General features: G+C 53.0%; 1 protein-coding gene across 1 annotated transcript in view; it reads right to left on the bottom strand.

Annotated features, from left to right (window-relative positions):
* The window catches only part of GABBR2 (gamma-aminobutyric acid type B receptor subunit 2), a 351,400-nt gene that overhangs the window by 224,460 nt on the left and 112,169 nt on the right, over positions 1-14,771 (bottom strand). Inside the window, exon 2 of the mRNA XM_039234825.1 lies at positions 14,009-14,146. Coding sequence (XP_039090756.1) covers positions 14,009-14,146 — 138 coding nt within the window. The remainder of the gene's footprint in view (positions 1-14,008; positions 14,147-14,771) is intronic.

Raw genomic sequence — 14,771 nt, 5'->3', positions numbered from 1 at the left:
TTATCATATTATTGTTAAGTTTTTAGGTGTGATAATCTTACTATGATGATGTAAGAGAATATCATTGTTCTTAGGAGATTCGTGTTGACATATTTAGTAGTGAAGTGTCATTATGTCTGCAAACTGTTGTCAAGGGTTTCAACAAAAAATGAGTTGGAGTAGGGGATGGACAGAGTGGGGGGTGCGGGGGGAAGAGGAAGACCAATATGGTACAACATAAACAATTCGTGTGCCTACACAAAGGGTATGTGATGTTCATTGTGCTTTCTCTTAATTTTTGCAGGCTTGAAATTTTTCCAAAAAAACGGGAGAAAATTTGGAAGAAAGGTAGAAACACAAGTAGAGCCGCCAAACCTAGACTGCATTAAAAAGTAATGTCTGCAACTGATTGGAATACAGTCCATTTAATATATATTTTAAAGATCCATGAATTCATAATGCTACTTGCACAAAAGGGAGAGACTGAGAGAGAAGTCCCCCACCCCCCAAACCAACAAAAGCAAAAGATTCCTGGAGGTTCTCCTAGACTCCAGGCCATATGCTGGGCTCTGAAGTTCCAACTAGTGACAAGGGAGATACGGCCCCACCTCTCCGCACCCCCACTGTCCCCTGATAACGGAGAGGACTGACAACCACCAGGCAAGCTCCACACTGAACAGGAAGCTGAACCTTTCGTCACTGTGCAGGGTGGGGAGAGGCAGGTGCTACGGATGTGTCTCCTGGAGGCAGGGACCTGGCTGGAACGCCTCCTCAGAAAAGAGAAGAATTCTCTACACGAGAATTGAGGAAAGATCCCTTTTTGCGCATGGGGGCTGCTAGAGTGGGCCAGGGCTGCTTTGCTGCGCTGAGGGTCCACGTCCCCACTATTCCAGCGGCAGGCCTGGAGTTTCAGAAGATACCCGGGATGAGAAGGGGAGTCATTCCTGGTTCGTGCAAAGCCACCAACCACACCATCTCACTCGTGACCGGGACATCACAGCTTGTGTGGGGATCTGGGGCCAGTGTGAGAAAGCCATGCTTGCATCGGCATCTGGGCATAACATCCACATAACCGTCTAACCCAGGATGGCAAGTCTCAGGTCGAGCGCCTCCCACTTTAGAAGGCTCCACTCTGCATCATGGAAATAATAAATTATTTACTTTTCTTGGTCAACAGATCCAAAGTCAAAGTCTTGTGTATAATTCAACACAATGTAGGCTAGGCTCTATTAAAAAAAAATCAACTCATTCATTATAAAACTGCCCAGAATAGATCTCCTAAGTACTATCTGCTTGAAATACTTAGCATAGTTACTGATTTTCACCAACCAGTCATCTCATTTTTGAGTTCAAAGGAACCATTTATTTTTTTACACAAGTTACTAGATGAGGAACAGGTTTAAAGGTGGTGTGTGTGTGTGTGTGTGTGTGTGTGTGTGTGTGTGTTTGTACGCACGCTGAGTGATTGACAGGGAGAACACAGGCCAGCACCAAGGGGCTCCAGGCAGCCCTGGGTGGTCATCTGCTGACAAGCAGGAAGCTCATTACAGAGGGAGGCTGGGGAGGGACCCCAGGGGCCTGGAGGGAGCCTCCCTCGCCTCCAGACATCCCACTCCCACCCTGGTCTTAGCCAGAAGCGGGCAAGTCTCTTTGACCTTTGCATCTTGCGTTCCTTATTCAGAAAACAGCCTAACTCGGAAGTTTCTTCACCTGCTCTTCCTTCCCTGCAGGTTGCCCAAGGGTTAAATGGGATCCTCTGAGAGGCATTATACCAATGGTTGCCAGCACAGACTTTAGAGCCGCTTAGTCCTGGCCATTTCTTGGCAAGACACTCAATCTTCCTGTGCCTCAGTTTCCTCACCCGTGAGATGAGGAGGATAATAGCATCCCAGGGTTGGTGGGTTGTGTGTGGGGGAAATGAACTCATCTCTGCACAGGGTTAGAACCGTGCCTGGCCCATAGCAAAGGCCACAGAATGCAGGCCAGGAGTACTATAAATTGGTTTTATTCTAGGCCATCCAGATGTGGCTATTCTTGATTTATGACTACTAACTCAGTGCCTGCTCTTGTGTGAAGCCCATGAGGTACAGGCATGGCTCAGACAGGCAAGGACTGTTCTGGGGGAGTTCACAGTGGGGAACCCCAAAATCTCATCAGAGAATTCTAAGAGACTAAAGACAGGGCAAAGATGAAATGAGTGAAGAAAGTACAAAGCTGGGGAGCAGGGTTGGGGAAGACTAGGGAGGCTTCCTGGAGGAGGTAACACTTGGATTAAATATCAGAGAGTACACAGGGCTCAGCCAGGGGAGGAGGGGAACAGCATGGGCAAAGGCCTCAGAGCTGCAGAGATCTGGCTCTATCCCCAAGCACGAGGGGAATGGCTTACAGGGGGACCTATAAGCCATTATAGGTCTGGCTCTGCACCTCAGTCTCTGCCCATGGTATGGCCTGACACAGGCTGCTTGACCTCTCTGGGCTCACCTCCTTCACCTGTAGAATGGGTCCTCTACCTGGAGCGCTCTGGTGGAGAATGCATGTCTGAGTGGTGAGTGGCTTAGGAATGCAGGGAGAGCCAGGCCCAACCAGGAGCCCCTAGAGGAGGAAGTCACGTGCAGGGCACAAGAGGGAAGACAATAGATTTAAGGTACATGCTGATGGCTTTGAGCTACAGGATTATGGGGAATAATGACATGACTTAATCATCTGGCCCAACCTTTTCCCTTTATAGCAGGAGGCCCAGAGAGGGCAGCAGATGGACAGAGGTCACAGCTAGTCCCAGAGAGCTGACCCATGTCCCAGGGCCCCACCTCTTCCAGGAAGGTAGACCAGAAGACCACCTCAGTCTTGGAAGGAAGAAGAATACAAGGCATGGTGCATGGCACTCTGAGGGTCTCGTCTCACAACCAGCCCAGGGTTTGCCACTCCAGTGCATGTTACCGATGAGGCGCGGAGACTGGGAGACGCTAAGTGACCTGCCATGAGTCACAACTAATAAGTGCCAGAGCCTGGATGTGAGCCCCAGCCTGTGTAACTCCCAGCCCAAAAAAATGTACTGGATATTGACGTTACTACAAGTTGACCGAGAACATTAGCTCCTCTGGGCCTCTGTTTTCTCATCTGTACAAATGGGAAAAGACCACCTTATCAAACAGGATAAACATAGGGCAGTCAGTGCCATGCCATGACACCAGCCCATGCTCTTGTCCCAGAGCACCTGCCCAGCAGTCACGAGTGCCCCAGGGCCCACCTCACACAAGTGTTACTACAGTCCTTGGAAGAAAGCAGAACAGTTACCCATGAGGGTGCTCAGGCCCCAGTGAGGGCAAGTGGCTTGTGTAAGGCCACCCAGCTGGGAGCCAGCAGGGCCAGGATGGGAAGCCAGGTCTTCTCCTGCTGACCCAGTGTCTTTCCCACTGCTCCTTACTGGGAGCCCCAGGTCCCCTGTGTGTGCTCCTGGCCACCATGGGGTCAAGGGCCTTGCAGGCTGAAAGGACTCCAAGGTTGGTGTGTCAGACTGAGGCTCAAGCAGGACATGCTCTGTCCATACCACAGTTTGACAAGAGTCCTTGTGGTCCATGATGCTGAGATGCAGGGATGTCAAAGGTGGCGACACACTGACCGCACCTGCGTTTCCTCCCTGACATTCTGCAGGTAGATTCAGGGGCTGAATAGGTATATCCCTTAAGTCTCTTCCAGGGTTGGAACGCCTACCCTCGAAACCCTTCCCCCTCAGCTGACACACCTGCCTTTAGAGACCCCAGGCACCTTCAATCAGTAAGAATCATCTAGGATCTTGTCGACATTCAGATTCAAGGTCAGTAGGTGTGGGTGGGGCCTGGGGGTCTGCATTTCTAACAGGCTCTCAGGTGCTGCTGCTGCGCGTGGTTTTAGAGAATCGCTAGACCCGTGTTTCCCCAGGTCCCTTGATGACATGAACTATCCAAGGCACTTGTTAAAGCTCAGCTTCCCAGCCTTCCTCCCTAGGATGTGATCAGTGGACCTGGGAATCGAATTCTTAATTAGTAAACTAGAACCCTGCCCCCACTCCACCTCACCCGATGAGTTCTATGGCTGGGTACATGCGGGAACAGTGCACAGTCCTGCCCCCTCGTCTGGTGGCTGCATCCCCTCTTAGCATGTCCACTAGGAGCCACCCCATCCCTACGTGAGGGTGGCTCATCGCCTCATCTCATTTACTCTGTGCATCAAAATCACCAGAAGTCCAACCTTCTAGAAGTAGGACGGAACCTGGCCAGGGTGACCAATGTGTCCCCGTTTGCCCGAGACTTCCCTGCTTCCCGTTTCCTATCCACGTGTATCATGTCTGTCCTCACAACAAGCATCTTGGGTTGCTAGTACACCCTGTTACACGTGTGTCCTCCTGGAGGGAACTACTTCCCTCCTTCCCTCTCCAGGCCTTTCCAGTCTCAGCTTGTAATTCCAGACTCAACTCGGTGTAATCTGCGGTTGTGCTGCTGACTAGTAGCATCAGCTGTACCGTAAGGAGCGTGAGTGATTTATTTATTTAGAATGAATTATTTACACCCCGAGTATTTCCAGAAAGGGGTTGAGGCAGTGAAAGACGCATAAACAATGAGGCCGTTGGGCTTACACGCTGGGAACCGATATTGCTTTAGATACCATGGTCTTGAATTAAAAATGGGGGTCAGAACCTTGAATTGAATCTTATAGCAGATGGACAAGAAGGATATGGGTTGGGTCCTTGGCAGGAATGGGCTGGGACCCACCAGGCACTTGCTGGATAGCACCGCGCCCTTCTTTGCCTCTCCGTCTGTGAAAACTCCACCCAAAAAGAAACATGTGCAGCCCTTACAGCTGTCTTGGGCTTATTCTGCCTCCCCTGCAGGCTCTCTGTTTTCATTTCACTGTTCTGAATCACCTTCATGGTCTGTGATAGTTCATTTCATCCACACAACTTTGAATCTGGACACAAACGGAGACATAAATCTTCAATGAATTCCCAGCCCAGGGCCTGGCCGGTGTCTCAGATGGTACAGGCACCAGGAATGGTGATATCAACCTTAGTCTGCAGAGGGCTTACAGTCTGCGGAGTGCATCCACCCTGCTCCATTACCCTGTCCTGTCTGAGGCTCTCACTAGCCCCAGAAGAAGGGCAGACCTAGCCCATTCTGCAGACGAGTTCAGTGAGGCTCCGGGAGGTTGCTGATTTGCCCACACCAGTTCTGTCAAAGAGAGACACGGGGTGGGGCAGCTACCCAGAGCGTCTGGGTTCTAGAACCTCACCAGGCTGCCTCTCGGCCATGTCTGCCTGTCCTGCGGTGGCAGTGCTGGGCAGTGGGCTATGCACTCGTCTGGGAGAGCCTGGGAGAGCGCACAGCAGGCACTGTAGTGGTTGAGTGAGGGGATGAATAAATACGTAGAAGCAGGAGTCAGTGAGGGAATAAATGCACGAGAACAGACCCCCTCTTTCCCTCCAGAGGATCAGTGGGTCCTGCCCAGATCCCTTTTGAGGGCTCGGTTTTCCTCCTACCCACTTGTATCCAAACTGAAAGCTACCAACCTTTCCTCGCCACATGCTGGACATCCCACTGGCGCTCGGAACCAGACTTTCCTCTACCAGGCAGCCAGTGACAAGGCCAGAAAGGCCCATCGACGGTGCATGCCCTTAAGAGCACTTCTCCCTCTCTCCCACCACCTTTTTTTTATGTATCCAGAAGGTGGAAGCATCTCATAGATTATTAATGTGCTGAATGGCCCCTCTGGAGACCAGTGCCAAGAAATGGCTCCGGCCTGGCCTGGATTCTTGGCCTCCGTCATCTTTCTTAGATAGCAGCCGCAGCAATGGCTCCCCGCCGTGCTCAGTCTACACAGCGTCTCCCAAATGGGCTGCATCAGGTCCACAGTGTGGCCACTCAGCCACGCGCGGGTGTGGGTGTGGCTGCCATGGCGTGGGCTGGGAGGGGGGCGGACTTCCAGCTGGGGGGTTTTGACTCACAGGGGCTGAGAAGTGGGCATTGTGTGCAGCGTGAGAACCCTCATCCTGCCCCTGTCGTCTTGGTTTCAGGGAGTTTGTGTAAAACGGGGTGGCTTTTAAACTCTGAGAGCTGTAATCAGAGATCTGCTTCTGGTTGAGGAGTCCCTGTCACTGCAATGGCAACTACGGCTCGTAGTCCTATGCAAGGGCTTTCACTTCAAAGGGGAAGCCTTCTGTGATTCTCACAAATGGCATATAAGGCTAGTTCGCTATTCCCATTTCACATAAGAGAAAAGCAAGGCAGAGAGAGAGAGAAAATAAGACCATATTTTAGTGTATTCTGCAGAGCACTGGAGGGGAAGGCATGGACTCAGCTTTGCTGTTACTGTGAGAAGTTGGCAAGGTCCTCTCTACTTTGGGCCTCTGTTTCCCCATCTGTGTAATGGGGAGACTGGAGCCGATGCTTGCCAAGACCCTCCCAGCTCTGGCTTTCTATGAATCTACCTCAAATTCCACAGCCCACAGCCAGGTAAAAACACAAAACAAAACAAAACAAAAAATGTCAACCCTTCGGTCTCTCAGGCAACCTAACGCTTTAATAAGAATCACTTGAGAAAACCAAGTCCAATGACAAAATTTCTGTTCCTGGGATGCAAATGGCATCGACCGATAGTTTAGAGCCATGCTGCAATTCAGTAAATAGCAAAGGGCTCAACTGGGGCCGGGGGTGGGGGCGGGGGGGGGGGTTTCACTGATTTGGTTTTTTAAATGTCAAAACCAAGCATGATTTAGATTTTGCAGAAATCAAGTCCTCAGCATTGTGGGCCATAGTTGCCAAGCCTTCAACAACCGCAGACTCAACATCCCCCGTCTGCGTGACCTGCTTCCTTCCGCTCCCTGGCAGGGCCTTCCGTGGATTCAGCCCCATCACTCGAGCCGAGGACTTCCTGCCCGGGGAGGTCCTGGGAGGAGCCCTGCGCACAGGACGCCAGCGAGGGGAGGCTGGGAAGGTGCCAGAAGAAATGCATCTACAATTTAATATCTACCGCGCTGCCTTTTAAAAGACAGGCTCTGCAGGATATGGTTCCTGACGAAATAGTGTTTGTGCTTTCCTGCGAGCAGCCCTTCATCCCTTCAGGAATCTGACTTTATTTTCATCAGCGAGACTATTTCTGTCTGCAAGCTGAGGCAGAGCTATCGCCCAGCTCCCAGGAAGGAAGGAGTTTTGTCCTGCTCTCTGAGGATGTCAGCCCCCCTCTGGCTGTGTCCCTTGTACCTTTCCTGGGCTCTGCCTCCCTCCTCCCCCCTGGGCTGCACATTCTCCCGCCTTGTCCCCGGGCCCCATGCTTTCAGAAGGACAGCCTAGGTTGGAGGGAGGTCAGTAGAACTGCTCAAGAAAAGTACAAGGCAGGGTCAAAAGCAGGCCCCCTTCACTGCAGAGGATAGGATTCTGAGGGTCCGAAAAAAAACGTCAAAGGAACATACGAGTAAAAAAACGGGGGCCAGGACAGGAGATGTGGGCTGAGGCCGAGCTGGAGGCTAGTTTTTGTCTCCCTTTCCCTTTGTTTTTCTTGTTTTTTAATGTTTTATTTATTTCTGAGAGGGAGAGAGAGAGAGAGAGTGAGCAGGGGAGGGGCAGAGGGAGAGGGAGACACAGAATCTGAAAGAGGCTCCAGGCTCTGAGCTGCCTGTCATCACAGAGCCCGACACAGGGCTTGAACCCACGAACCGTGAGATCATGACCTGAGCCAATGTCAGATGCTTAACCAACTGAGCCACCCAGACGCCCCTCCCTTTGCTTTTCTTTACAAGGGGCCGCAGGTTGAGAGGCACTCTGGGTCTCTTCAGGTGTGGCAGGCTCCGACGCTCTGCCCTCCTCCTCAGGGACGAGACCGAGGCCTAGAAGGCAGCCATCCAGTGTTCTGTCAGCAAATACTCCCGCGGTGTCGCTCAGCACGTGAGCCATCGGCACCAAGCCGGGGTGCGAGGCTGAATGAGACCAGGCGCCAACCTCAGGCAGCTCCAGGCAGGCCGGACACAGCACAGGGCTGCGCACACTGTGATGGGGGGGTGTGGGTCAGATGGCACAGGGCAAGGAATGGGGGGCTCACAGGGAAAGGGCCGCACACCGCACCAGAAAGAAGGGGCACAGTCCTGCCAGGTGGAGAGACCCCTGTCTGAGGCGGGGGGGGGGGGGTTGCTGAAGGAGCAGGAGGGGCAGGGAGCAGGGCAGGGTAATGGAGCCCCCTCTGGCCGCACATGGAACTGAGGACTCCGTCCCGGGGGCTCTGCATCTCCTCCACACCCTCTTTCCAACAGGGGCAGCATAAACTGAGTTCTGCAGATGGGGAGGGAGCGCCCCTCAGAGTCCCAGAGCCCCGGAGTCTGGGGGATGAGTGTGCCTTAGAGATGACCTGGCTTAGCAGAACCCCAGGAACTAACCGCTTCTAAGTCGCCTGAGCCGCGAGTACCGAAACGGCAGCGAGGGTGAGGAGTGGGTCTACAGCCCTCGAGGTATTTGATCAGTCCCTCAGCCTGAACCTGCCGAGTGGAGCCCCAGAATTTGCATGAACACAAGCATGTCCCCAGCCCCCGTAAGTGACTCTTAACAATAGAGTTTGAGAGCCTGCAACCTGGTCGATGCTTACTCTATATTTTATATCTCCCCAGCAGCAGGACTTGGTGACATTGGAACATTCGGGAACCTCGGGCAACAGGGAACCCCCTACTTCACGGCCAGGCGGCCTGCCCCATGCTGAACGCCTCCAGCGATAAGGGCTTGCTTTATACACAGCGGAAGCTCTGCTCCCCACTGACTCCAGCCATCGATCCTGCCTCTCCCCACCTGCGTCACAGCCAGCCAGCAACCTCTCTCAGAGCCACGTAGCTCTGGAGGCAAAAACTCCTGCATGGCCTCCGGTCTGAACATGCGGTCTCCAACGGCCAGACCCCGACCCTTCCCCGATGCCTCCCAGGCTCTGCCCTGGTAAGTCCCTGCCGGTGTGCGGCCCAGCTCTGAGCTCCCCAAGGGCGGGGTCTGACCGGGCCGGAGAGGAACAAACCCTCATGTCACAGCCTGGACTCTGAGATCCTCGCATCTAGCTGGAGGAGCTGACGCTCCCGGTGGCTAAGTGACTCACGTCATGACTTAAACAATATTAGTCTCTCGACGCAGCAACCATGAATCAAGAAGCCCGGCAAAAAAGCAAAAGTTAAATTTAACCGATTTTGGCACTAGTCTGAATTTTCACCCCTCTGTCGTGCGAATCCCTATTTTTGCAGCACCAGGAAACAGAAACAACTGATTACACATTCCAGGCTGTCTCTGTCCAGAGAGCATTGTTCCCCCAAAGGGCAGTCAGAGCTCCTTTTCAATTACACAAATTACATGCATTTTCCCATTTGTGGAACTCTGTTTCGGAGCCCAGTTTTGAATAAGTTAAGGGATGCGCTGAATCTCTTGAGTGACTGTAGGCCCGCTCCCCCAGCCCCTCCACCTCCAAGCTCAGCCTCGCAGAGGTGGGGAGGGCATTGGGAGGATCCCAGAGTCTGTGCTCCCTGAAAGTGGGGAAAGGCAGAAGCCCCAAGGCTACTCCTTATCAACATCCTGATCGTAGTTGTTTCGGTCCCCTTGGGTGGCTCCAGAGGCTGGGAGAAGTCTCCTCTCCTGGGCTCATCCTGTGATTCTGCCTCCGAGGTCCCCAGAGCTCTCCCAACTGCCAGGCACTATCCAGTCCCCCACCCCCAGGTGCCCCCATCAGGGTGCAGCTGGAGCCGGTCACCTGGCGCAGGGTCTAGTGGCAGATGCCTAAGGGCAAACGGTGGACTGTTCACGTCTACAACAATGCAGCGTGATCCTGGCGAGGTGGAGACCGAGCATCTGCATTCCCACCCAGGTCCTCCACCTCCCCCACGGTCAAGTCCACACGGGAGGAAACTGCTGCCCTGGGAGGCTTCAGGCTAAGCAGCCTGTGCCCCGTCCTTAGCTCAGGTCAGCAGTCAGTGACCACCTACCTGGTGCCTGGCCCTGCAGCAGGCCCTGGGAACTGGGAGATGAAGAAAATGGGGGCCCCTGCCCCCCAAGAAGCTCATATTCGAGTAGGGAACACATGGATATAGAATCAACTGTTGCCCACAAGGTGTAGTTCATTTAATGACAAAACACCATATGCGACAGAAGTGACGTAGAACCTTATTTCCCAACCTTCTTGTTACTACCACTCTGCAAGGATGCCTTTGTACCTGTTTTCCTAATCCTGCACCGCTCATGAAATGTTAATACCACACGTATACTATACACCTATTATAGGTGTATAGTATACACCTGTATACTATGTATACAGGTATATGTATATATCTGTATATATATCTGTGCCTTATACATAAAATGAGTAAGATATTTTGTCCCCTCCCCATAAGAACCAATTACACCAGCCCGGGGGAGATGGCCTTCATAGAGAAGGCTTTATTTAGGAAGGAGCAATTAGTTTATTTTGAGGGTTAGGGATGGGAGGCACAGAAGAAAAGGAACCAAGGAAGGCATCACAGAGGAAGAGGTACTTATCCAGGGTTTGAAGGATGAGCGGGAGTTTTTCAAAACACAAAGAGACTCAGCATTAAGCCTCCTTTTCTGGGCAACTTGAGCCCCTGCCCTCTTCCAAGAATTACTCCTTCCTGCAGCAGTCAGCCTCCAAGATGAGCCCCAGTAATCTCTGCCTCCACCACAACTTGTCTAGTCCTCTCCTGCACTAAATAAGAGCTCATTTATATGAGCAGTGGAATAAGGCATAAACGACAGTGTGCAACTTCTGAAGGGCTTTGCCAGCCTCCGCCTTGGACTCTAGATGAGTTGCTTTGGGGCAAGCCCACTGTCATGCCATGGTGTCTATGAAGAGACTTGCATGGGGAAATACCAGCTTGCCAGCCATGTGACGGAGGCAGTTTGGGAGCTGGTCCTCCAGCCCCAGTCAAGCCTTCAGATGATGCTACACCCCAGTCTCTAAATCTTCCAGGTAGACCTCAAACATCATGAAGCAGACACAAGCCATTCTCTGGGTCTGAGTTACTGACCCAACAGAAATAATGAAATAATGATTGTTGTTGCCTTAAGCCACTGAATGTGGGGGTGATTCATTATGCAGCAATAATGTAGTACAATCTCTCTTTCATGACCCAGTCTCCTATCTAAGCTCCTGCTCTAAGCTGGAGGCCTGTCTTGCTCATGCGGAAGCCAGGGAGCTCTGGCCGGCAAGCTAGGAGTTCCCAATGTCCTGCTTTTGCTCCCACAGCTCCTCCGAGAATTCTGAAGGCAAGTACGGAAGCCCCCTGGATTCCTCTCTGGGGGAGGGGGAGTTCTCCAGGGAGCTTGGCCCGCCGTGTCTGAACACAATGTCCACCAACAGGTTCTTCCATCCCTCCATCTCCGCCTTCCTCCCTCCATCCCTGTGTTCATTCAACAGACATATGATAAGGTCTGTGAAGTGTTAAGCACCAGGAGAAAGAGGAGTACTCAGGCCCGGCTTCTTTCCTTCAGGAGCTCACAGCCCAGCTAAACAAGCCCCTACTTCTGCCAAGAAGGGGACAGGCTGAGGCATAGGAGGCTCAGCTAGAAGTACAAACAGGGAAATGAGAAAAAGAATTTCCAGAGGGGCAACTTTAGAGAGTGCAACCAGGAAAGGCTTCTTGGAAGAGGTAGCATTTAAGCTGGGTGTCTAAGAATGGGTGATGCACTGGGCACGGGAAGAAGGGGGCTTTTCGGGGGGTGGGAACAGTGTTGCAAGAAAGACCCAGGATGCTGACAAGCTGGGTATTCAACTCGGCGAGCAGGAGGAGGCGGGGCAGGGGTAAGGATAAAACCAGAAACAGTCAGTGCTAAGGAAGTGCCAGCCATGGCTCTGGTCACACTGTGATCATTTACCCCACACAGCAGTCCTATGAGACCAGCTCCCTCACTCTCCTGCTTTTACACACGAGGGGCTGAGGCTCAGAGAGGCAGGGCCTGGCCCTGCTGAGTAGGGAGCACAGCATGCTCCTCGGTTTGCAGGAAAGGAAGCTGAAGCAAGAGAAGGGGACCCGACCAAGGTCTCGCTGTCGGCAGGCACTGCAGGGCCTGAAGCCGGGTGAGTGGTGCTGGGTCCCAGGCACGTGGCTGGTTTGCACCACAGCAGCCAAGCTGCTCTGCTGGCCTCCTCCCCTGCTGCAGCCGCCCACATTCTACGTGGCCCGCTCAGGCCGCAGCGAATGACTCACTGCTCCCCAGGCCCACATGCTCCCCCACCTCTTGCTTCTGAGCGTCCCGTTTCCTGTGCCGGCAATGCTCTCCTTCATGGCTCCAGCCATCCAGCATCTTCTCTTCGTTCACAGCCAGCCTCACATCCCTCTTCTGGGAAGCCTTCCCTGCCCCTGGGCTGAGTGGGTAGCCTTCCCTGGGACCTCACTCCTTCCTCATCATACCTCAGCCGCAGGCAGCTCCTGCCTCCCTTTGGGCCGTGGCACCCCGTGCAAGCAGGGCCAGACTCACTGAGCTCCTCGGTCAGCAGAGGCGTGATGACACCGGACCCTGCTGTGGTCAGGCTCCCCTGCCTTCCTCGTGCTCATCTGGCTCCCCCTCACCACGCTCCCGCCCCCACCGCCCCCTTCTCTGCTCCCTGAACGTGCCAAGTCCTTTCCCAGCACAGGCCACCTGCACTTCCTATTCCATCCACCCACCCCGCTCCTTCTCACCCTTCAGGTCTCAGCTCAAAGGTCACCTCCCTGAGTGCCTTGGGGCCATCACCACTAGTCCCATCACCCTGCTTACTTCTGTCCTGGCTGTTTCCTAGCGCAGCCTTCGCTCAGGACCAGAGTGCCTGGGTTTAAATCCTGACTCTGTTACCTACGAGCTGAGAGTCCTTGAGCAAGTGACTAGGCCTCTGTGTGTCCAGGTTTTCTCCTTTATAAAATGAGGATAATAGTGCCTACAGCACACAGAACTTACAAGGGTTGAATTAATGCAAACAAGTGCTTGGAACGGTGTCTGGTATTTTATAAGTCTGGTACACATATTTCTTACTTGTTTACCTGCTTACTGCCTACCTGCCTCCCACCTAGAATGTGAGCTCTGAAAGGGTCAGGGCCCTACCTGTCCTGTTAGTACTACATCCCCTAGTGTCTACCAAAATTCCAGGTGTGTAGTAAGTTGTCCATTATATTTGTTGGATGGATGGCAGGGTGGATGATGGAAGGATGGATGAATAGATCTTTCTAGGATGGAAAGATGGATAGATGGATGGAAGGAAGAGTAGATGGAAGGATGGAAGGAAGAATGGATGGATGGACGGATGGATGGATGGACGGACGGACGGACGGACGGACGGACGGATGGATGGATGGATGAAGCAGAGAAGTAAACCACATGCGTGGGCCACCACTCATTCTCGGTGGTCACGTCTTTCCATGCTCTTCTTTCTCTTTCCTAGTCCAAATAACAGCTGGCACTGGGGAGTTTTGCCTACATCAGATCTTACACTCGCTGGCTGGATGGTGTATGACATTTGCTGGTGTAAAGAGTGAATACTGGCCAGGAGCCCCAGGAAAGGCCTATGTGAAGGGAAGGGCAGTCTTGGTGGACACGAGAATTTCTGTGGGGGCGGGGGGCTTGGCAACACGGAGATAAAAGTCTATCTGAGTAGGGAGCAGTGAGAGCAGGGCTCAGAGGCCTGAAGGTGCAAAATGCCTCTGGGGAAAAGTGGGTTGTCTGGAAGGGCTGAGGCATGGAGTGAGCAGCAGGGATGAGAGATGACCCTGGATGGGCAACTGGCTACATGTGGGCGGCACTGATAGGCAGGCTAGGGAGTCACTCACTGAAGGTTCCAAACGCAGTGGAGTTGGGGCCGCCCCACAGACATCCACTGTGCTGGCCGTGCTAGACAGGCCAGAGGGCCAGGAAGGTAGCAGAAGGCTGTGCCGACCATTCAGGAAAGAGTTGGGAGGCCTGAACTGGGGAACTTAGGAAACATGGTGCACAAGGAGCCATTCCTGCAAAAGCGTGGTGGCTAGAGACAGTCCCCCAAGCCAACGTGACCCCAACCTTACCTGCACCAGATTCCAGCCTTGGAGAGATTCTGCGATGATGGATGTAACGGACGGACAGACTCCTCCAAACACCATCAAGTGATTCGGCCCGTATTTTATTGCATCGTAGAAGGCTTTCAACCCTTTCGCATTATCACACTGGGGAGCAACAGACAGAAAGAGAAGCCTGAATTAGAAACAGCTTTCCCCAGGGACAGGGGCCCAACAATAGGTTCACACAAACAAATTTCCTCATGGGAAACCTTCTGGGTTTCAGCTGCCCCATCGGGAGGCCTCTCCTGCAGCCAGCCCCGAACCCATGCTGTAAGCTCAGTGAGTGTGATGATGGTCGCCCCACCCATCTCAGCTCTCATCCCCCCAACACTCCCCTGCCCCATGCAACTCCAGGTCCTCCGGCTCTCCTGCTACTTCCCTGCAGAAAGCACGGAGGAAAGAGCCCCCAAATGCCTCACTCTGGAGTCTCCCTCTTCCTGGGGTCATTTATATTTTAAAAGAAGACAAATCCACACCCATTAGAATGGCTATTATCAAAACAGCACAAAACAGTAAGTGTCGGCGAGGATGTGGAGAATTCAAACCACGGCGAGTTGCTTGTGGGAATGTGCACTGGGTAGCTGCAAGAGAAAACAGCATTGCAGTTCCCCCCAAAGTGAAGCAGGGTTACTATACGAGCCAGCACTCCACTTCTGGATGGACAGCCAGAGGAACTGACAGCCGGGACTCAAAGGGATATTCGCCCACCCATGTTCACAGCAGCATTAGT

The sequence above is a fragment of the Hyaena hyaena genome, unplaced genomic scaffold (genome assembly GCF_003009895.1).
Source record: "Hyaena hyaena isolate Hyena2069 unplaced genomic scaffold, ASM300989v1 scaffold_93, whole genome shotgun sequence".
Taxonomy (NCBI): Eukaryota; Metazoa; Chordata; class Mammalia; order Carnivora; family Hyaenidae; genus Hyaena; species Hyaena hyaena.
The sequence above is the reverse complement of the archived record's forward strand: the minus strand, read 5'-3'. Positions and strand labels throughout refer to the sequence as shown.